The sequence below is a fragment of the Populus alba genome, chromosome 12, assembly GCF_005239225.2.
Source record: "Populus alba chromosome 12, ASM523922v2, whole genome shotgun sequence".
NCBI classification, from domain to species: domain Eukaryota; kingdom Viridiplantae; phylum Streptophyta; class Magnoliopsida; order Malpighiales; family Salicaceae; genus Populus; species Populus alba.
Window position 1 is genome coordinate 7,252,252 of NC_133295.1, and position 24,861 is coordinate 7,277,112.

Sequence of the window (24,861 nt, forward strand, 5' to 3'; positions counted from 1 at the left end):
AGCATCCAATATGAGGAGATCTTGGCCTTGAAACAACACACGACTCATCTTACTGAAAAATACGAGCAACTCTCGACGAATTATGAACAACTTCGTCAAATGGTCATGAACATTACATCACAGAGGGGTGATATATATGCGCCCTCTTTTTGGCCGCATGGCCCCGGAAACAACCAGCCTCCTCCTCCAACTACGCCATTGTTCTAGTTTAATATATTTTTGGAAACATATTAAATTTGTAATGAATATTTTTTAACTTTTTTTTTATGTTTAATAAAATTTTGTTTGCATAATTGGTTTTTTTACTATTAATTTATATAATTTTATATTATTTATTCTAAATAATTTTTTAATTTTTTTTAAAAAACTCTACCGACGGATTATAAACGGATAATATTCGTCAATATTTTACTGAGAGTTGAAAAATATTTACTGAAAATACCACAATCATCGACGTCTTCATAGATGGATCGAGTTCGTTAGCATTGTACCAAGAGTGGAAAAATATTGACTAGATATGCCACTATCACCGACATAATATATCCGTCGATATATTTCTAGCGAAAAGTTTTATTTTTGTGCGCATTTTTCGTTTGTAAAACAATCAGTAATTTTTTTCCGACAGACTTAGGGACGAAATGTGGGATTACTGATGAAAGACATGCTAATGAACATGTTCCGTCAGTGATTTAGTAGGTAAAAAAATTACCAACGAAGTCTGAATCTCATACCAACGGATTTGATCCGTCAGTAAAACTGTAAAATCTTATAGTATATGATTTTTTTTTCTTGTTTGCTTATACGCACTCTAATGGTAAAAGGCCATTTGGAAGAGTCAATTATATTTCAATATATTTGATACAACTATTTTAATAACACGACATGTCCCGGTTGACTTGACGGGTCTAAAAACAACCTAAACGATTCTAATTAGCCTAATATTATAGGATGAAATTTAAAAAATCAATAAAAAAATTTAATCTGGGTCAACTTAGGTGAACTTGCTAAAAAATCTAAAGGAAAAAAATCTAGTGAAAAAAAAAACTATTTCAATAAATAGTATTTTAATGTTTTGACATGAAGTATAGAAATAATATTTTTACAAGAGCAATGCTAAAATAACATTTTGTTTATCTTTTCTATTAGAGCATGAAAATATTATTTTTGTTTTTTAATTTTTGACTCTTCCTTTAGCACTTGAGTTAGAGCTGGTCTTATAAAATTAATTCACAATAAGCTTCAATCTACTTTTGCGTTTCGGTCAAAAACATGATATTTAAGCCAAAGCTTAAAAAAAAAATAGATTTTTTTCCCGTTGTGACTAATCACGGAATAAGGCAAAGCACATTAGGTTCATGGCGAATGGCAGGTGCGGTGTTGACATGCTTAAGGAAAAAAAACACCTGTCCTGGGTGGTGTAAATAATAACACCTGTAAATACGGGAAGGAAATAGCGCCGTCAAGCGACAGACACCTGCAATTCACTAATATATCCAATGCATGGAAATGATTATTGCAGGTTAAGAAATAAATAAATAAGGTTATTACCCTTACCTATGTAAGAAAGCAATTTCTTTTCTTTTTAAGAAAGCTATAAGAAAATATAATTTTCCATGTACGGATGATAGCGACATTTTGGCTTGAATCCTTGAAAAGTGAAGCAGACTCCAAAAACAGTAAACCTCCAGCCTACGAAATATCGACAACGCATTTGACGAAACCACACTTGTTTTCTAAAACCACTCATGTCTTTTCCCTCTCCCCTCCCAAAGTAGTTTGCGTACTTTTCTTTTTCTCTTTGTATGTAGTGTCTCTCTCCCTCCCACACAAACGTCAGTGTAATAAGAGCGTTTACCCAGGAAATAAAACAAAAGGAGACCTGCTTCCTGGATAGCTCTACTAGAAAATTATACCAAAGAAATAAAATAAAACTCCTTTGATCTCTCTCGTGCTGAATTGATTGTGTAAATTTGGTATATAGTATGGGGAGAGGTAGGATTCAGTTGAAGAGAATTGAAAACAAGATCAATAGACAGGTGACTTTTTCAAAGAGAAGGTCTGGTTTGTTGAAGAAAGCCCATGAGATCTCTGTGCTCTGTGATGCTGAGGTTGCTTTGATTGTCTTCTCCACAAAAGGGAAGCTCTTTGAATACGCTACTGATTCCTGGTACGTACAATCCATCAGCTTATTCTTTTTTATCACTACTCTCTCTCTCTCTGTGAATCTCATTCTCTCTCTCTGTGAATCTCATTCTGAGTATTTGAATACGTTTATTGTTTTTGCTTGTTTGGGACAACACTGATTATGTGCTTTACAGTTATGATTTGTGTTGAGTTCGTATATCATTCTTTGTTTTGTTTTCTGATCTTTTCCATATAGTATTATTATTTCTTGATACTCGTATTTCTAGTTTTAACGAGATAGTACAATGAGGTGCTAAATGAAAAAGAAATTGTGAGCATCTCTTTTTGGTTTTGATGCTTAAATTGTCAGTGAATGTTTGTGGGATGATCATGTTTCATTATCTACTTGTGTTTTTTCTGCAGAAAAGATAATAAAAAATACTACTACATGTGTGTGTCTCTGCAGTAGAGAGCGTGTGTGCGTGAGAGAGAGAAAAAGGAAAAACCAATTCAGTACATGGATCTTGGGATTTAATATACATCATCTGTGTTTTTTTTCCCCTTCTTCTGAATATATTTCTGTTTTTTTTTGTTATACTTAGAATAATATATATATATATATATTTCTAGAGAGAGAGAGAGAGAGTAGTGAGTTTTATGGGTACTGCTTTCTGAGGTACACTGAATGCAAAGCAACATGTTACTTTGTACAGAAAAGAAATTTAACGAGACTGTACATGAATGCAATAGATGCAGATGGAGGACGCAGATTATTTATATGTGGTTTTATGTTTCTTTAGATCATAGAATCTGAAACCATTGATTTTGTGCTGAGCTGTAATGAAAGGTTGGATTGCATGTTACACATATGATCTAACTTGGATAGGATGTTGTGCAAATACATGAAATTTTGACCTCATGTTCTAACATGTTGTCTTAGCAAAGTCAATGTCTTTAGGTTTGAAGTTTGAACCAAAGCAGCCAGTGATTTACCACCATAATTAAACTAATGATTACCAATTCCTAATCAACTCATTAATTTTGGTTTTCGATATCTCTCTTTTTATTTGTGTATTAAACAATTTGATGCTCGATCAGCCTCTAGTTAATCAGGGATGGATAATCGTGCATCTTATCCAGAGGATTTAGGAGTAACAATGTAATTAAGATTATTTTTGTTGTTTGCATTTCCCTAGCAGTCCATCCTCGCCCGGTCCCCTCTCTCTGAACAGCTTATACAGATTTCAGTTTGTCTTTTTCTCGTGTGTGGAAAAAGAGAGCTCCTGATAAGAACCGGATTATTCATCACTAGTCTTGTCAGGCGTCAGTTCGGGAATTGGATTTGGCTTATCTGTGCATTCTAATACTAGTGAGGGATAAGATATGCCAGCGCCGCCCCCCCCCGCGCGTTCATCAAGTAACAACGGTGGCCTAATGGTCGCCTGAGCTCCTACGTACAAACTGGTACCGGGCTTCAGGTGGGGTTCGATTTGGATGGAAATTTGACATCAGTTTAGTTTCAAAGTCGAGAATAGTTATGCTTGATTTCTTTGCTTATGCATGGTCAGGCCACTAGGAGGCAAATGAATAGATAGGGGACAATAATCAGATGATAAGATATAGAGACTTGTCCTCTTTCGGTTTTTTCCACAAAACTCTTGTACCGTTTTTCCACTGTTGCTATTTCCATCTACTTTTACGAAATGTTACCAATGGTGTCGATCCATTGTTCTCAACTAAGAGGTTCAAGCCGACAGCGTAATAGAATCCAGTGATTAATAAATAGAAAAGGAGATGGAATTTATTGGTTCCAAGGGGAAATTCTTAATACTCTTTACAAGCCAAGGCTGCTACTAATTTCTTGCGTTGATTTTTTGTATTACAATTGCAGGTGCTTTTACATTTAAGCACTTGTAATTGCAACAATCATGTGAGACCGTAGAACGGTCTCAACGGTCAAAGATTTGTAATTTGGTTTTGCATGTAGCATTACTCGGTTTGTGTATCTTTTGTTTGAATTTTTTGTTTGAAATATGTATGTCCTTTTGACTTCGCTGTGCCCTTTATTCGTGCTGAAGGCCATAGAACCTGTTGGGACCATGTCGAATTCTTCCCTGGGAACTTCTTTGTGAATCTTTTATTTGTGTATATATGTCATGCTTTACACTTTACTTTCAACAAATTGTGGCCTTCCTTTTCTTCCTGAGGATATAGAAGATGAATGAATTATAAATTTAGTTTATTTGGGTTTTCATTTAATCTTATTTCAATTCAAAATTTGAAATTATTTGGCAAATTCACATTAAAGATTTTATATTTAATTTTTAATACACAAATAATCTTTTAAACTTGAAACTTATTATCTACATCATTATCTTATGCTAAATTCTTTTAGTTTAATTAGAAAAACGTAGGTAGCAGAATTTATATTTATAATGTTTTAGTATTATATCAAACAATTATTACAATGAAAACTAAGTAATTAGATAAAGTTTAATGAGTGTTTTTATATTATTATTTAATAAATTCTTTTAATTAAAAGCCTTTAGAATTTAAAATTTACGAGTTCATCTGCTAAAATTTGATTAATTAAAAGAGTGAATTTAATAGGTTTTGAACTTGAGATTATTATTGTTATTACAGCATATTAAAAATCCAAACCCGTACGTACATGATAAATATGATACACTTACAGAGAAATGTTCTTTTAATGTAAATGTATCATATGGTTATCAAGGATAAATTTTATGGCGATTTTTTTGTTTGTCTCGTGCTTTTAATTCTCTTGTCATCGAAAATTTGGATTCGGATAAAGTTAAATTCTCTTAATGTACATGTTTTATATGGTAACAGCATGGAGAGGATCCTTGAACGTTATGAAAGATATTCATATGCTGAGAGACAACTTCTTGCAAATGATGATCCTGAAAACCATGTATGTCATCTATCTAATTGCTTTTTCAATTTATAATAAGACTTTTTTTTAATGATATTTAATTAATTATCTAATTATACTGAAGTTTTTAAATAATATTCAAGCTTTTTATTATAATATTAATAATTATTTTTTGAATAATTATTCATAAACCTAATGTGCAAAATGTTTTTAAAATATTGCTCATAAATATTCAATATATATAAAAAAATATCTATTTTAATTTTTTAATACGTTCACATCTCATGATTTTTTTTATTAAGACTTTATTTTAAGATTATGATAAGTTTTTATTTTAAAAAAATGCTTCTAATAACAAAAACATGCTTTTATAGAAATAAAAACACGTGAATAAAAAAAGAAGATTTTAACCACATATACATTTTTTTTTAATTTCAAATCATTATAAGTTTTTTGAATATTCATTTTAATTACTTTCAGTTCTTATTCAATAAACCATACTACTGTTAAAAAAATATATGTTTTTGTGAATTTAGAATAAAAAATATTTTTTTTATAAAACTTAAATGATTGACTTTCTTACAAATATCCATTTTAATTTTCATATATTTTAAATAACAAAAAATTTAAAAAATGCTTCGCAACACAAGATCAAATACTTGCATTCTCTTGTATATATCTTTTATTTCTTATAAGAAAAGATCAACTTCTCATTTTAATATTTGATCAACTATAATCACTTTTACAATCTATTATTTCATATATTTGTTTATTCATTAGATATTATATTTTTAATTTTGAATGAAAAAATTTCATTATATTAGAAAAAGAATCCAAAACCTTTTCTTTTATAACTAGAAAAAAGAAATCATTAAAACTAGAGAGTGGAATTTTTGGTATGTCTTGGAAGATGAGATAGAATACCAACCTTTTCCCTTTCTATTTTCTTCTCTTTTTTTCTTTTTTCTTTTTTTAAATTTTGTCTTAATATAATATGGTTATGAAATTAAAAAAAAAAAAAAAACTAAAGGAGGAGGGAGTTTTATTGTACCCCTCTTTACATAATACTATTTACTGAAATAATATTCTTTTTTTTTTATTTGAATTTTTTTCTTCTAATATATATATATATATAATTTTATCCTTCAAGGTTTATTAAGGACTTGACTTCATGAATTTTTAAAATTTATTTTTTATAAGGTTACTCCATGCTCATGACCTGACTTGTAGGTTTAACAAGCTGACTCGAGTTTTTTTTTTTATTTTTAAATTGATTTTTTTTGTCAATCTTATACTTTAATATTGGGTTAATTGAGAATTAGGTTTCGTGTTTTATTTTGATCCGTTTTATATTTCATCTTCGTGATTAAAAATTAACATTATCTCATGACTCGGGTCACGAGTTTGACAGGTTAACCTTGGTTGACTCGAGTTATTTTTGTGTTTTTTTTTTAATTAATTTTGTTTTTAGTTTTATCATTCAACATTAGGTTAATTGAGAATTGTGCTTCATAATTTATTTAAATTCATTTTCTTTAAGGTTATTTCGGTTTCATAACTTAGATCACATGTTTGAAAAGTTGATTCGGGTTATTTTTAGGGTCATTTTTTAAACAATTTTTTTTTATTCAGTTTCATCTTTTACAATTGGATTTATTAGAATTGAGCTTTGCAATTCTTTTTTTTTTTTTTTTTTTGCTTTTTATGGGGTTATCCTGATCTTATGATTAGGTATGCGAATTGGTAAGTTAACCCTAGTTAATTCGAATCAATTTAATATGTTATCATCTTAATATTTATTAAAAAAAATCTCCTCCTTAAATATTTATTTTGAGTTAAACTAAGTATGTTTTTACCGGTTATAAGAGTTGTTTTTGAACCCATCAATGTAACCAAGTCACATCAAATCAAATTTTATATGGTTAATTTTTTTTATTAGAAAAATATTAGAAACACCTAAATATTTTCTTATGTTAAAAAAATTAATCTAACCAACAAAATAACATGTCATAATGATATAGTATATAAGGAAATGACATTAGTGTTTCCAGGGTAGCTGGACTTTGGAATATGCGAAGCTCAAAGCTCGGGTAGATGTTTTACAAAGAAACCAAAGGTATGAACATTTGAAATGAAATGCAAATCTTCTGGTAGAACTAATGCTAGTAAGACCAATTTATTACCATTAATTATGTATGTTGGCATGCAGGCATTTCATGGGAGAAGATCTTGATTCCTTGAACATCAAAGAGCTTCAAAACTTGGAGCATCAGATTGATTCAGCACTTAAGCACGTGAGATCAAGAAAGGTAATGTCCGTGCTTGAACTTTTCGATAATTTAGGACCATGTTATTGATCAATGTTGCCATTTCATTTTGCAGAATCAGTTGATGTATGAATCCATTTCAGAGCTACAAAAGAAGGTACGTAATCCTTGGCTGATCCTTTTTTTATTTTTTATTTTTTGTGTTCTCCTAGCAACTGGAAGGTTGTTTGATGTTGTGATTGTATAGAATCTTGTTTTTTCCAGGATTATCATTGTCAATATCTTAGAGGTTGGCTTAATCATTAAGTGAATATGTCCCAACCTCACTAATTAGGATTAAATTTTAAAATTATATATGGGGATGGAATATTAATCATTAAGTGAATATCCTAGTGAATGCCTTTTTTTTTTTTTTTTTGAGTAAATTGGTTAGTGAATTTATACTTTTCGAGTGATTTCACAAATTTTTCAATGTTGATAAACACGTCATGCTTTTATGGGATAACTTTTTGGCTTCCAAATTTATTAAGGATCGAATCTCATAAATAAAACATACTTTTCTCACATAACGAATATTAAATTGATAAATAGTGCCCAATAAAATTAATTCTTTTTTTTTATTCTAACATATATTCTAATAATGAGAAGTAAATATTTTTTAAATCTGAAACTTTAAATCTTTTAAATACGGACAACTCTCGAACTAATAAGATTGGTTTGTTTACATTTAAGATATTGTTAGATATTATTAATATTTTAACTTTTTGATTTTTAATGATTAAATTTTTTTTTATAAATCAAACATACTACATTGATTGAAAGTTAAGTCTAAATTCTTAATGATATCTATTGCAAGCTATTATTATATGTTGCGTTAAATACAAATATAATAAATTTCAAAACAAAATTTAATTATGATCACGAGGTCTTAATGTATTTTTTTTATTATTATTTTGACACTTTGCAATTTTAAAAGTAATTTTTAAACTACCTAAATTTTTAAGGAAGTGCATCTTTTGGAATACATCATAAATAATATCATAAAGTTGAATATAAAAAAATGAGGCTTAAGAATTAATCAGTGAATCTAGAAAAATGTTAAATCAACAAAAACAAAAACAATTTTTTGAAAAAGAAGCCAATCCCAAAAGTGGGGCTTCTAGGCCTCACAAGCAACGCCAATTGGTCTAAGATTTACATTATATATATATATATATATATATATATATATGTGTGTGTGTGTGTGTGTGTGTGTGAAGCAATCTAAAAAAATAAAAAAGAAATATAAAAATAAATAAAGATGAGTTTAGGGTTTTATTGATACTGCATCATAATGATAATAATATAAAAAATAAGTTTAATCTAAATACAAAGATAAAAGATATTATATATAGGTTAAATTGAAAAAAAAAAAATATTATTCTACCCTTAATAAATAAAATAAAATAACCATATATTTCTTAACATCTCCCCTCAAACTCATGATATGGTAGCTACAAGTATCGATAGTTTGCCAACTAGAAAACAAAAATGAGAAATAGAATCTGATTTGATAAAGAAATCTACAATCTGCAAAAAAAAAAAAAAAAAAGAAACAAAGGTAAAGTAATGTTGTTATGCTTGAGACTATGATGAGTAAGATAACAATCGATCTCAATGTGCTTAGTTCGTTTATGAAAAATTAAGTTGTGAGCAATCTAATAGAACTCTTGTTATCACAATACATAGGAGTGAGATGAGAAAGAGAAATTTCTATACCTGCAAGTAACCAACATAATCTATTTGGTAATAGATATCATGGTATGATTTTATGCTTCAATTGAAGATTGAGAAACAATAGTTTGTTTCTTACTCTTCTAAGAAATAATAAAATCTTCTAAAAAGATACAAAACCCAGTAATAGACTTGAAATCTGTGGGATCACCTCTATGATCACCATTAGAGTATGCACGCACCTCCAAAGAAGAGGCGGATGAAAGTAAATACTCTAAAAGACTATACCCTGAAGATATCATAAAATAAAAATAATAGCTGCCTAATGAATAGTAGTAGAAGCAACAAACTAACTAATAACATGAACAACATATGCAATATCTGGACGAGTAATAATGAGATATATCAAGCTCCCAACAATAATACAGTATAAAGTAGGATCTGACAAAGGTAAATCATCAAAAGAAGAATACTTTGCATTAACCTCATTATCTACAGTTTTATTATCAGTAAGTCTAGCCCGCTGAAGAATACTTGCAACATATTTTGACTGAGAAAGTAAATAACCTCTAGATAATTAGGCTACATCAATACCCAATAAATATAGTAAAGAACTCAAATCCTTCATTTTAAATTGTCTAGTTAACTCTGTCTTCAGAATTGAAATACCATCAATGTCATCACTAGTAATTATTATGTCACCAATATATAAAGATAGAATGGTACGCCTTGCATCCGTTTACTTAACAAAAAGAGCGGAGTCATGATTACTAGAAACAAATCCCAAAGAGATCACAATAGAAAATTTCTTAAACCAAGCAAAAGATGCTTGTTTAAGATCATATAACATTTTCTTGAGCTTGCAAACATACCTAAAGTTATGTGAAACACTAGGATGGGATGCCATATAAACTTTTTGTTGACGATCTTCATTTAAGAAGGCATTTTTAACATCAAATTGATAGATATGTCACTAATGAACTGCAACTACTGCAATAAGAGTATGAATAATTGTCATTTTTGCAACATAAGCAAATGTCTTCTTATAATCCATATCATATTATTAAGAGTATCCTTTTGTAACCAATTTAACTTTGTATCGCTTAATAGATCCATCAGAATTAATCTTGATCATTACACCCAACGACAACCAACAACACTATTATTATAAGGTAAAGGAACCAAATCCTAAGTATTTGTCTTGTGCAAAGTATAAAGTTTTTCATCCATAACTTGTTGCTAAAGAGGATCAAGAATTATCTTTTTATAGGAAGGAGATTCAGAGAGACAATGAATAGAAGCTAAAAAGAAAATATAAAATGAATAATAACAAGAATAGACAAAATCTGGTAACTTTGTAGACTTACAATGCATATGGATTGATGTGGAGGTGGATCCACAATCTCAGACAGAGCATGAGAGACTATAAAAAAAGAAGCTTCAAGTATACCAGAGAATAAAGTATCAGTACCTGCAAAATGATTAGTACAAATTGGTCGACCATTAGAAGAGGTATGTGAAGTATTAAGAACCTGAGATTATAAACTATTTGAATTCTTATAAAAAGAATCTATACAAATAAGATCAAATCTAGTCAAGTTATGAGAAATGGATGGAATAAAATAAAAAAAGTATATGCTCGAGAAAGACAACATGACGAGACGTATAAAGTTTCTAAGTTATTGGATCAAAACAACGATACTTCTTTTTACCTTCACCAAAACCAAGAAAGACAAATAACATATCGAAAGGACAACTAACTGTGTTTTACATGAGGATGAAAAACAAAACAAGTACAATAAAAATTCTAAAGAATGAATAATCAGGGGCATACCTATACAACTTTTTAGAATGAGAAAAACTTGAAATATGAGAAGATGAAATTGTATTAATCAAATCTACAATAGTCAATATAACTTCTCTCCAAAACACTCTAGGAACAAAAGTAGACAACAAGAGAGAACAAGCAGTTTTAACAATGTGCCAATGTTTTCTTTCAGCAACACCATTTTGCTCAGGAGTATCTATACATGAAGTTTGGTGAATAATTCCATTTAAGACAAGCAACTCACAAAATTTATTAGAGGTGTATTCTTCACTCGAATCACACCTAAAAAATTTGATAACAACAGAATACTGAGTTTTGACAAGAGCTCAAAAGGTTGTATATATTTCAAAGAATTGAGAACAATGTTTCATTAAATAAACCCCATAATAATGAGTACGATCATCAATAAAGAAAAACATAATATTGAGACCTTTTTTGTGGCAATAGAAGAAAGTCTTTATACATTAGAATGAATCAAATCAAATGGAGAATAAGAAACGTAATACTTCGCTTAAAAGGTAAAGCAAAAAATTATGTCAGTTTACATCCACTACAATTAGAAATATCACAAGTTTGTAAATTTTCTATAACTCATATGGATGCAAAAAAATCTCAAAAAAGAGGACAAAATATAACTTAAACGAGAATGCCATAAATAAAAACTAGAAAAACTCAAACGAAAAGAAGATAAATCAACATTAGTAGCAGCAACAATAGTAACTGAAACTTTTAACTTATCCAAAATATATTGCCCCTTCTTTCTAAAATCCGTCTCAATTAGCTTTTAAGACTACAAATCATGTACACAACAAAAAGAAGGGGAAAAGATGACTCAATAATTATCAGAATCAAATAACTAGCCAACAAAAACAAGATTCAATGTAAGTTTTAGAATAAAATAAACATCAGGGGGAGACAAGTGAAGTATGACAACAGAACCACACTTGCTAAGGGCCAAGGGGACACAAACAAATGATGAAGAATCTTAAGACATGATGTGAAGCACCAGAATCCAAGACTTTTTCAAAATGTGACATACTTGAAGAACTATGAGGTAACTTATAGGAAAAAAAAAATGAACATACCTTGTGGCTGTAAGGAGAGAAACTTCTAAAATTGCTCGGCCAAAGTACTAGAAACGGTGAAAGGACCTGATGAAACTATTGTTATTGTATTGTGGTGTGTGATGGTTTGTAGCTTTGAGGTGGTCTATGAGCATTAGATTGTGATTGGTTGCCAGACTTCCAAGCTTGATTTTATTGTCTCAACTTAGAACATCAAGCCTTTCAATGATCTTTCTTTTTACAGAAACAACATTCGTCAAAGACAAGTATTGTGTAAGGTTTATTCTAATTATTAGAAAATGGTTTAGAAGGTACTACTAGCACAAAAGGATTAGAAGTATAAAGAATTCTCTTTTAAGAATAAGACTGAAGATGTATTTCTTCATTCAATAACTCATTGACAATTGAGTCAACAAAAAGTAATGAAGAACGATGCAAAATTAAACCTCTAAATCTTTCAAAATCACTTTGAAATTCCGTTAAAAATTGTACCAATTGTTGCTACTCTCTATGAGCAATATAAGCACCATATGCCTTTAATTCTATTGATTTTATAAGAGTCAACTGATCCAAAAAATTTGTTATAACAGAATAAAAATCTTGAATACTCATCTTTTTTTGGTGAAGAACTCGTATGCCATTCTCTAATTGATATTGTTATTCAAAATTTGATTACGTGAACAACCTTTGTAGATGATCTCAAACCCCCTTTATTGTCTTGTACTTTGCAAACTGTGTACTTATGAAATGCTCAACATAATTGTTAATCCAAGTAATAATTTTTACATTGTTTGCTTCCAAAACATCTATCAAAGTAACATAACCCTCACCAGTATTTATGGGTATCATAAAAGTTGCATTAATATATCCTCACATCCTTTTACCTTTTAAAAAAAATTCTCATTACATAACTTCGATACGAATAATCTTTCTATCTAACCTCATACTCACATGCTAAAGTGAATCATATCTTTTAATGGTAATAATAATAATAAAAAAAAACCAGAACACAAAGGAAAGAAAAACAAGATACTAGATTGTAAAAATTGAACAAATATCTTCTCAAAGGTGTGTATGAGATTAAGCCTCTTTCCATGAAACCATGCCGTGATACTATGTTAAACAATCCAAAGAAATAAAGAGAAATACAAAATTAAGAGTGGAGGAGGATAGAGTTTTATTGATACTGCATGATCACAATAATATAAAAGAACGGGTTTAATCTAAGTACAAAGAGATTATATATAGGCTAAATTGAAAAAAATAATATTATTTTACTCTTAATAAATAAAACGAAATAACCCTATATTTCTTAACAAAATGAATGGAGCATGTTCGATTTTTTTTTTGTTTTTTCAACACCTTTTACATTTTCAAAATATTGATGTCCACAAAAAAAGAACTTACAAATAATCCTTCTAAACCTCTTTAAATCAATTTCTACTTTAAAAAATATTTAAAATCTTCTAAAAATAAAATCAAAATTTTGAAACCAAATTCAATCTTGGTTTGTAATTTAAAGAGTTTTTCAAGGAAATCAATAAACTTGAATTTTCATGGCTATCATATTCACATTATTTTTTTCCTGAATGACTAAAAGGTTATCTCTCTCGACTTCTTGCTCCTTTGTTTCTCTTTTCTCAATTTCACCCCTCCATAATAAAATTGAGGAACTAAAAAAATGCAAATGAACTTTAGGAATTAGAATGAAAGAAAAAAAAAACAAAAGCAATTATAATAGTTCATAAGAGTTAGGAAAAGAATAGTTGAATATTTGTTAAATTTGATCCAACCCAGTTGGCTGCCTCGAGAAACCTGAAATTAGAGCTTGACCTTGGTCCGGTTTCTATTATAGTTGAACAAGACAATGATATTATCAAACTTATTCAACATGGTGTGGTTTTATGTGATCTCGTTGATCTAGCCAAATCTAGTCCAAACCTAATTGGGTCAATATCATGTAAAAAAAGAGAGTATAAAACACTGTCATTTTAGTAAGAATAATTGATCGGGTTTGCTTGGTGGCTTGAAGGTTGAATCACTCAGATGATAACCTAGATTTCTCTTTTGGATCAGTTTCATATTCAAGTCTATATAATAGCTATAATAAAATATGGATGCCAAATTTGAGTTTGAACAATAATGAACTTTAAATCACCTTAAGCCTACTTATTGTATAAATTTTAATACATGATACACCTATAACATTACAAATAAATAAGTATTTCTAGGATGCACTTTTATTAATAACTTTTTTTGATCGTTAATAATGAAAGTTCGCAAGATGAGACTGATAATAACTAACTTATTAATATTTCTTGACTTTATGAACTTTCGGATGAAATATAACCTTTTTTCACATTTTCTTCTTGACTTCATTCATCAATCAATATTATTCCAACTGTTTCAATCGAAATAATTGGAATCCTGATTAAAAGGGCATATTTTGTAAGAACTCATGATTCATGTAGTTGAAGCACACAAGTTCTTGTTAAAGCAAAGCTAATGATAAACCAGATTCGAAAGAGATGCAATTAGTTTATATGTATTCATAATAAAATTGAATAATAAATATAAAAAAATGAAGCTTCACTAAAGTTGATTGACTAAGTTTTAATAATCTAGCAAAACGATGTTCTTTAATATTGTCTCTACCTTTTTAGCTTTCAGTATTCTTCTAAATTGTGAGCACACCCATATTCTTCTTCTTATTTTTATTTATAAGATGCTTATTAAATATTTAAATTTGATTTTTATTTAATTGTATAGTGATGATGAATCTTAGAGTTTTTTTAATACAAACTAGCTTGCTTAAATTTACCAGGATAATAGCACAGGAATTTTGTTTTTTGAAAAATAGCATAGTTTTTTTTTTTTTAATTGTGATAGCATTATTGATGCAATTGGGGAAAAAAAAAAAGAATGAATGTGATAATATAATTATATGCAACTTTTTAAGTTTTTATTGGCATTGCAGTTTAATAATGTTTTTAAAATTTTTATTTTTTTTTAAATTTTAAATTATTTTTTTTTGTTTTTTAGGATTGTTTTGAAGTGTTAATATTAAAAATAAATTTAAAAAAAATAAAAAAATTATATTATTTTGATATATTTTTAAACAAAAAATAATTTCTAATATATTTCCAAACATACTCTTGGTTTATGATAGAATAATTGCTGTATTTTATGAATTTTACATTAACACAATTCTTGGATTGTTCTTTAATTATGTTTTATTTGATATTGAGGTACAACAATATTTTGATTTTGATTTTTTTAATTTTTTTTATATTTTAAAATTATTTTAATGTAAAAAAAAAATTAAAAAATTAAAAAATATTATGTTAATATATTATATTTTTAAAAATAATTTTTATTATACTCTCGAATACACAATTATAATAATATAATACAGATTTAATTTTTTTTGAGCTTAGATGTCGTGTCTCTAGCTAGCTTGATTGCCTACACCGGACGTGAACAAGATAGCATGCAGTGAAGGGCTATTGGATTTTGAATTTGTTGTCAGAAACCTGGCTGAAAGCCTATACTTTTTTCCATGGTGTCCACAACTACATATACTTATTTGTTTTTATATTTTTAAAATATTTAAAAATAATTAATTTTTTTATAAATTATATATTTTTGATATTTTTAAATATTTTAATATATAAAATCAAAAATAATTTTTTAAAAACTAAAAAAAAATTATTTTAATAAATTTCTAAATAAAAAAATACTTAGAAAAACAATCGCAACAACATTTTTAAGCAGACTTTCAAGTAAGATAAGGATTAACCTACATGTAATATATATATATATATATATATATATATATATATATATATATGATTTTTTTTAATAATAATACTATTCAAAAAATATTTTACCCAAATAACATTGGGTTAAAGAAAATATTTACAAAATAGCATGGTTTGAGATTAGTTTTGAGTTAGGATTGGTTTTAAATTCATTCAGGGTTAATTTGGGATAAGTTTAGAGTTAAAGAAGTTTTGGTTTGGATTGAGATTTAATTTGGAGTTTGGTAAAAAACATAATTAATATTCTCATGTTTTATTTAAAGATATAAATACGAATCATAATTTTAATTTTAAAACACGATTATCCATCACGTATTTTTTACTAAGTGCGTTATTTAACTAAAGTTTTCTTCTTTATGCTATCTTGCCAGAGGGTGTTTACAAAGGAAAATTTATGATAGTAACATTGTAGCTGATAATTTTTTTTGAAATTTAAAGGGATGTGATTGTGATGCCAAAAGGCTTAAAATTTCTTGTTTTCAATATAAAGTTTACAAAATTACAGTTTATCTATGTATTCAATTGAAAAAAAAATCAAATTTGATGAAAATATATTTTTGTTTTTATATATAATAAATATAAATCTACACCATTTTTTCTGTGAAAAATCTTCCAACCAGACATGGGTTATATGATTGGGTTCTCTCCTCAGCCCTAACTCCCTCTAGCACAAGGTCCTCCTCTTTATCTTCCATAAGAGAGAGGTTTCCAAAACTTGCCTCCGTGAAATCAAAACAATAATACGGAACTTCGCCCACTTACGAGCAAGACTTTAGACCCTCCGGGGGTTGTTATCTAGTAGTTAAAGGAATTTGTTCTCTTTTTTTATACCAGGGTTCAAGCCCCACTTGTGTACGTCTATCATCCCCGCGGTGCCTTACATGCTCATTGGGCTTGTAAGATGTTCAGTGAATCTGGAGATTAGTTGTAGTGCGTGCAAGCTGGTCCGGACATCCCGGATTAAAAACCCTCCCAACCACAGAGAGCTAGATAGTCAGTTGTTTTTGTCTCCTTTTTATTTATATATTTATTTCTTTTTATGAGAATCAGAATGATTTGACTAGAGACTAGCCAGCCAATGAGATAATGGCTTTAGCGAAATATAATAGGAGTTTAGCAACTGTATCGAAGCACTATAGGTTATGATTTTTATAAATTGATTTAAGTTATTTTTTTAAAATTTTTTATTTAAATATAAAATTTGAATCAAAATCAGAAGTTGTGATTTTTTAACTTGTGGTTCTAACTTATATTTACCAAATATATTTTCATGTTAATTTAAATCATTTTTAGCCAACATATTTCTAATTTAAAATTATTTTGATTTATTTTTATCATAAGATGAACTCATAATCTTCTTCTCTATGCAAAGCTTGTTTAGCTAAAGAATCTGCTACTAAGTTGCCGTTTTCTAAGTAAACATGATGCAGCTGCCTAAGTAAAGCATTGATACGATTGAAAATACTCACGGCCGGCCGATCCTCTTGTCTCTCAAATATCCCAGCTGATAGCATTAAGTGAATCAAATTCAATGATTAATCTTGTCTGACTTGTTTCAGTGGATTTCGCTCTATTCTCCAACGCTGTTAACGTCTATATATTTTATTTTCAATTTGATGGCTGTACAAAATTATAGGATTGTGCAATTAATTATAGAGACCGTTTATCCCTTCTCCTTTACAGGACAAGGCGCTCCAGGAGCAAAACAACATGCTTGCAAAGAAGGTGAGAATCTTTTTATTAAGAGTTTTAATTTTATTTTTCTTCAAATAAAATGTTTAGAATTTTATTAATCTTTTAACTTTATGAACCTTAAACCATCAAGTAAATGTTTGTTTAGTTTCTGTCGAGGTACGATTGAATACATTGCATACAAATAAAAAAATACAAAATTTATTAGTAAGGTTTTGAGTTTGCTACTTAAAAATCACTAATTCGAGTCTCATGAATTTCAAGACCACTGGAGATTTACATAGTCGTTAACTTTAAGACTTATAGAATTAGTCGAGGTGCACGAAAGTTGACCAGGACATCCATGTTAATCTAAAAAAAAACAATACAAGACCCTTAATGTATATTAATTTTTTTTTGACACATGATATTTTTGTTTTTTTGAAAAGCAAAGAATTATGTGGGTTTTTTTTTCTTTCATGGATAACAATTTACAAACAAAAAGAAAAACCCTCTTCTCTCATCCATCACATACTTTCATCATCGTAATTTTTTTATTGTTATTAATGTAACAATAAGATAATTTAATTATAAAGGTATTAATATCTTATTTATGGGAAAAAAAGTAAAAAAAAAAGGATGACATTAATAATATGGGTCCTATATTTTCGTAGTTGTATACCATATAATCATAAGATGTTATCGCCTGATAAAACAAAAACCTCAAAACAAATATTTTTTTTATAATTTTTAATATTAAAACTTTTATTTTAAACAAATAAAAATAAGAGAGATTTGATTGCATATCAATTCAATTGAGACATGATTGTATGATAAAGATATTTTTATTTAGAGTTTTTTGGGACCGTAGCACAATAAACATTTTTTATAAAACAACACAAGCCAAAAAATATTTAAACATATAGTATACTTTATTGACTTGTACTAAAAAATCCATGTTTAGATAATAAAAAACCAAAATAAATTTGTAACTCATACCTAATAGATTTACCGTAAAATGTTTAGCCTCACACCATCTAACATGACAAGCCACAAATTTAGTATATTTTTTATATTCAATTTATATAAATAACATATTGATTAGAAACAATTTTATTTTATTATTAATTAGAATAAAATGGATAGTAGCATCAAAGTGACAATGTCCAACATATTATTATCCTAACTCTTTAGACATTTAATATAAATATATGCTCTCAAAACCAAAACTATATTAATTAACATTGACAGTATCAAGTTAGTATTAAAATAATTTATACAAGGAAAAATAGTAGACACCTAACAATATGTTTTTTTTTTAGACACAAAACTTTACATAGTTATTGGTAAAGATATGCAAGCATGCTCCCTAGCTATAATTAGGAATGACCGAGAAAGTTCTTAAGCAATGTCAGAAAGAGCACTGGTACTGCATTGCATGCAGTAACATGAAAATAAAACTACCAAACATATGTATTATGTATGCCTAAGCGATCACATAAAATATATCGCATCTAGTGAGCGGTCTAAAAATTTATGTCCAATTATGTCAATTTAATAGATTCAACCCTGTAAGTACTGGCTGAGATACTCATTCTAATAAACGATCACATAAAACATCTTTGTTAGTCAACCGTCAATTGCTTGTTATTGGGGCTTCATCTATTAGAAGGTCAGTTAACATAACGACGTCCTTTAGTATGAGTGTGTCTTGCTCCTCCATCACTCTACCAAAACTGCAATCAATGAATGATTAAGATGTATATACATATTTGACTAGTTTTATAAAAACCTGCCTTAATAACAAATAGGCGGACACACTCATGTAACTCTATCAATGTATGATGTCAAGGTGTTACAAGATCATCACTATGAAAATCAAGTAATTTAGTTATTTAAATAATTTAAATAGTTAAAATTTAGTTAATAAAATATCAATTAAAGTAGTTTTAAAATGTTATTAAAATAAGATTTGACCTCTCACCTTCAAATATCATTGGAATGATATTGATCATATATATATATATATATACATACATATATATATAATTGACCTATCATTTAAACCTGCCTCAATAACCAAGTGATCCTATTTGTTGACACTTCTATAAATAGATGAACCTCTTCTAGTATAAACCATAGCTCCCTGGAGGTCTTGTAACAAAACATTATTAGCATTGCATTACAATTGAACATCAATATAGTTGAATTAAAAATAATAATCAAAGTTTACATAATTTGAAACAAATACAGCTATTAACATGTGTTGTCTAGTTTGAAAAGTTTTTTATTATGACCTATTTGATCGTATATACCATATGTATTTAGTAAGCACCCCTCCTTATCATCTATTTTATTATGCAGACAAGTGAATTTTCTTTGATCTTTATCCATTCACCATATAGTTGGACATCCATATATATTTGGACTAGTATATGCATATCACAATGGCATGTCAGGCAAGGATTGACTATGTGCATTTTTGTATGACAAGTAGGAGTTAAAATCATCAACAAATTGCACACATTTTGTAAAGTGCAACATTCAATTAAGTGTGAACATGGTCGATGATACAATTATCATTTACCATAAGTACAGGTTGTTTCATTGATGTTAATTGTCTTTCAAAATTCTTTTGCAACATCAGTTATTTGTGAATCTTAAACTGAAATAACCTATTGTAAGATCATATAAAGTTACCATATGTGATCTAGAAGTTGTCGTATTAGCAAGCAATTCATATAAGACTTTTTGAGGCCACAATACATCAATACTTAAAAATTCTACAACTTCGGCTCTACATTATACAAAATGTTTATTACATCAGAAAAGGTTGTATGCATTGAACTATAGTTGATATAGGCATGTCATGGATAGTTCTTAAAATATTATTAAAAACTTTTGACAAATTCATCATTGTATTGCCATAATGGCGACCACCAAAATCATATAAGAGTGTCCAAGTCTTTGTTGGTTTAGCTTCTAGCCATGCTTTGATCGTATTATTAGTCTCCACCAAATCATCATATAAATGTCAAACTCCTTGTTTTGAAGGATTTTTACACATTCTATGCAACATATTTTTCAAGGTAATATTTTAGAACCTGGTGTTGAAGTTACGAACAAAGTATCATGAACAATACCGATGATATGCAATAGGTTCAGGAAAGATATGAGCTATGAAATTCTTAATCGCTGCATGTCTATTTAATATAATACACAACCCTGTGGGATAACTAATTACATATTGACAAAGCGAATCTAAAAACCAACTTCAATTATTGTTTATCTCTTTTTCAACAAAAGCAAAACACAATGGATAAACTCTATTAATTGCATCATAAACAACTGAAACAACTTTACCTTGTACTTATCTTAAAGGTGAGTTTCATCAATATTAATATAAGGATGAAAATATTAAAATCCATCAATTGAAGCAATAAATGCCCCAAATGTTGTACTAAATATTGTCTTAGTGCTAGTAACCATTTTATGACCCTAAGTGAAGATTATTCATGGATTTTAATCTTTAATGGCTAGTAGTATTCTAGGCATGTCTTGAAATGACTCTTTGTGTATACCAAATAAATGCTCTAATGTTTTTAGCTTATCCATCCATGCCTTCCAATATAAGATGCCATGTTCACAATTCCTCTCCAAATTACCTTGAATCGTTGCAATACTCATACTTATATCTCTTTTCACAATTTCCAATATCACTTTAGCAATGAGATATAAGTCAATTTGATGATGACGTTGTAGAACAAGAGGGTTTCAACATGTGTGTAACCCTTTTAATTTTGATATTTCCCATGAATTAGACATCTAGTGATATCCCCTACTTAAATGCCATCTACATCCTGGTTTATAAACGCATTGCAACTGATCATAAGTTTTAGTTGAACAATGAACCTTGTATTGCAATGAATTCTTGATATGCCATCACTTAACTATAATAATACATTCAGATTTTTATCTATGAATTTTTGTCCAACCTTCAATTCATCAATTCATAATGAATTCTTGATATGCCACCGCTTAACTACAATAATATATTCAGATTTGTCTATGAATTATTGTCAAACCTCCAATTCATCAACTGATAAGCCTGAATACCTACGACTGTTAGACCAATTATTTCATCCGTATTGGTCATGCCCACTCACAACCTCAAATTTAGAAGGAGGTTCCATGTATTGATTTATAGGCTTAACTAACTCAATATCCTTATCTTTCCTATCTTTCTCCCTAACCTCAACTCTATCAATGTGATGATCATCTTCATCGTCACATGGTTCAGATTCTCTATAGCAATATAGAGCAAATATCATACCTAAGGTTTCATATTAATTTTCTATACAAATATTTTTCTTTTTGCATTACCACCTAACCTATATGGACCAGTTGCTCATAATGCCTATGTGATCCTCTAACAGTTACTTGGAACCCGAGTCAACTCCATACTAGAAGAGTTTTCTTGTTTAGTTCTGCTATTGAAGTAGAGCTTTAGCATATTAATCCTATTAATGCTCAAAACTCAAACATTGAATTCACACTTCCATCACTACAAATTGATACACCGATATAATGAGCTTGACTAACCTTAGTTTGCAATATCCTCCAAGTAATTTCATCTTTTATTTCAAGCATATTCTAGCCAAGTAGATTACATAATATTCTAAATAGTTTGTTAGGAGACATCTAATGTAACAATTAAGAACTCATGACTTTCTCCATTATAGGTGATCTCGGTATTGATAATGGTACCACCATGGAAGCATAGTATTCTAAAACTACCAGAAATTGCCAAACAACATAACAGAACCAAATTTATTAATATCATGAGGTTAATCAAGGTCTATAATTTATGAATAAAATCATAATGGTAACATAAGTGACAAATACCTAAAAACATCAAATTAGTCAGTGAAAACCTAAATTAATCAAATTTCACTATCATAACAAAATTATTAACTCAACTCATGTATTTCATAGCTAATTATCTTAAAGTCTCTAATTTTAAACCCTAATATTTTTTTTAAATCAATATTAACATATATTAACATAAATTATATCGAATTGACAAAAACAAAGTGTTGAATATACCTCTAAGTGTAGAATGTGGGTGGTGGTTGTAATTGATGGTTGTAGTTTTGGCTGGAAATAGCTTGACCTGTGGTGGAGAGAGTGGAGTGGTGATTTCAAGCTAGATAGAGACGAGGTGATCTTGTCGTGTTTTGGATGTGTTTCATGATAGGGATAAAGAGAGAGAGGGTGCTCGTTCATGGTTGGGAAAGGGGAGGGGCAACTATTTAGGGGGGAGGGGGGTAGGGGAAGAAAGAGGAAGAAAAGGGCTCTAAGTTTTAATTTTATATGGTGTTGCAAATGACATTTGAATCACGAGTTGTAGATGTCAAAAGCGACACATAATTTACAGATGTTATTTGTGGCTTCATACAAAATTAAAGCTTAAAACCCTTAGATCTCAATTGCGACATGAGAGTCGTAGATATCATTTCTGATACGTGAGTCACACATGCCATTTATGATTTACTAAAATATGTTATATCCTTAAATATTTTTTCCATTGTGTTTAACTCTTTTTTTTTCACTAAGCTAAAAATAAAATAAAATAACTATTTTAATAGTGCCATACATGGTCTTATAAAAGGTTTCTTTCTGCCTTATTTATTTAACACAATCATTCAGTTATTATTAATTGACTCTATCAATCACCATTAAAGTTTTAAAATAAAAAGTTTCCGTGGAATTTGTTGGTATGGAATGTTATCATTTTTCAATAGCATGTTCAGAAAAGATAATCCCTTCCTTTTCCAAAAAGCAATTTGCGCCTACCACTTCATTTAGGTCGCTTTTGGCGCATCTAATTTTTGGAATCGAAATTAGGTCAAGGAAAAGGAGAAGGCAATAATAGCTCAACAAGCACCATGGGAGCAGCAAAATCCTGACCTGGATTCATCTACAATTCTTCGGCCACAACCAATGCAGCCCTTAAACATAAGGTTATTCTCTCTCTCTCTCTCTCTCTCTCTCTCTCTCTCTCTCATGTGCATGCAGTAGTACATGACATACACTTGAACCACTGTGTTTCATAGAAAATATACAGTAAAATGTAATATGAGATGTATGTATAATTGTTCTACAATACCTTGAAGCACGCTATGTTTCTGCATCATCTCCGTGCGTGCTAAGAAACTAAAGCAGGATATGTCATATCATACAATGCAGTAGCAGCCACCTGGCAACGGGAAATGAGGAAGAACCCACTCCAATCCAACATCGAGCCAACGCACTGTTGCCTGCTTGGATGCTTCGCTACCTCAACGAATAAAAGAATCAAATCAACTCCTTGTTGCGCTATTTGTATACACCAAGACGTGGGGGTATGGAAATGTAAATCCATTTTCTGTCTGATGAAGCGAAAATGTTGGATCGGTTGCTTGATACTTGGGAATTATCTAGCAGTTCCATGATAGTAATGTATCTCTATGTATCTATAATTGTAATGTATCACTAAATTGCTTGTGTAATAAAATCCATAAATAGAAAGACTAACTGCAATGTACCATGGACGTAAGAAAGTGAACCATTCTTTATATTGACATGTGTTGATTGCAGGTGTTAATCTCTTTCCTAATCAATACTAGACATGTCGACGTGCGTCTTTATTGTGAAGAAATGATGATATTAAGCTTCCGATTACCCTCTTTACTGGGGGTAATTCTGATCGATTTAAAAAGGCTTCACAAATCTCATCCAACTGTCGCCTAGCAGCAGTTTCTGAATGCCCCTGTCTCTAATACAGAAACTAAGTCGGTCGTTCTCTCATTATGATCCTCACGGTTTCTCGGCTAAAATTTTCAACCATTTCTAAGATACAAAGGGAGTTGAGTTGATTTGAAGCTTGAGAGGGAACTTAACTAGTTTTAAAATTATTTTATAATAATCATGAGTTTAAGTTTTTTTATGGCCACTAAAAGTTTATATGACCATTAATTTTAGGGTTCATAAAATTAATTAAGGTATACAAAAGCTGACCTGAATATCTACGTCAATAAAAAAATAAAAAAGAATGCCAATGTTACAGATGCTATTATCTATAGGATGGTCCAATGGGGCTGATGGTTTGGACTTAAGTGTACTGTATCCTTATGTGACCTATAGTCACAACTATGAATTGAGTTGATAATTCAAACATCAAATCCTCTTTCTATAAGATTTTATTAAAAAAAACTTAATTATAATTTAATCTTTATAATTATGATAAACTAATTTCAATAATATAAATTATAATTAACCACTAATATGATTGAAGTAAGGTCAAATTCAGATTTTGACATAAAATTTTATATTATTCAGTTTTACACTATCGAGCATAATTCTTAACTTGATCATTGGATTGAGTTGAAAATTTTAACATGAGTTTTTTATATATTGTTCTATGCTGAGATACAAT

At 29.2% G+C, this 24,861-nt stretch overlaps 1 protein-coding gene across 3 annotated transcripts; it reads left to right on the forward strand.

The window, feature by feature from the left end:
• Window positions 1-1,783: 1,783 nt before the first annotated feature.
• LOC118049072 (agamous-like MADS-box protein AP1) lies at window positions 1,784-24,030 on the forward strand. Of its 3 annotated transcripts, none has more exons than XM_035058955.2 (8): window positions 1,790-2,167; window positions 4,978-5,059; window positions 7,063-7,136; window positions 7,230-7,329; window positions 7,403-7,444; window positions 17,397-17,438; window positions 23,292-23,407; window positions 23,634-24,030. In XM_035058955.2, the coding sequence occupies exons 1-8, from the start codon at window positions 1,983-1,985 to the stop codon at window positions 23,734-23,736; spliced, it is 744 nt and encodes a 247-aa protein (XP_034914846.1). In that variant the 5' UTR covers window positions 1,790-1,982; the 3' UTR covers window positions 23,737-24,030. The 3 variants fall into 3 exon arrangements, with proteins under 3 accessions (XP_034914848.1, XP_034914846.1, XP_034914847.1); XM_035058956.2 differs by having other exon boundaries at window positions 1,793-2,167; window positions 7,072-7,136; XM_035058957.2 differs by lacking the exon at window positions 17,397-17,438 and having other exon boundaries at window positions 1,784-2,167.
• Window positions 24,031-24,861: the final 831 nt, after the last annotated feature.

What these genes read in the sequence shown, in the direction of transcription:
- LOC118049072 (XM_035058955.2), top strand. Translation starts at nt 1,983, where the DNA reads ATGGGGAGAGGTAGGATTCAGTTGAAGAGAATTGAAAACAAGATCAAT. An exon ending in GAATACGCTACTGATTCCTG is followed by an intron (nt 2,168 to 4,977) that starts GTACGTACAATC and finishes ATATGGTAACAG; the next exon opens with CATGGAGAGGATCCTTGAAC. An exon ending in GTTTTACAAAGAAACCAAAG is followed by an intron (nt 7,137 to 7,229) that starts GTATGAACATTT and finishes GTTGGCATGCAG; the next exon opens with GCATTTCATGGGAGAAGATC.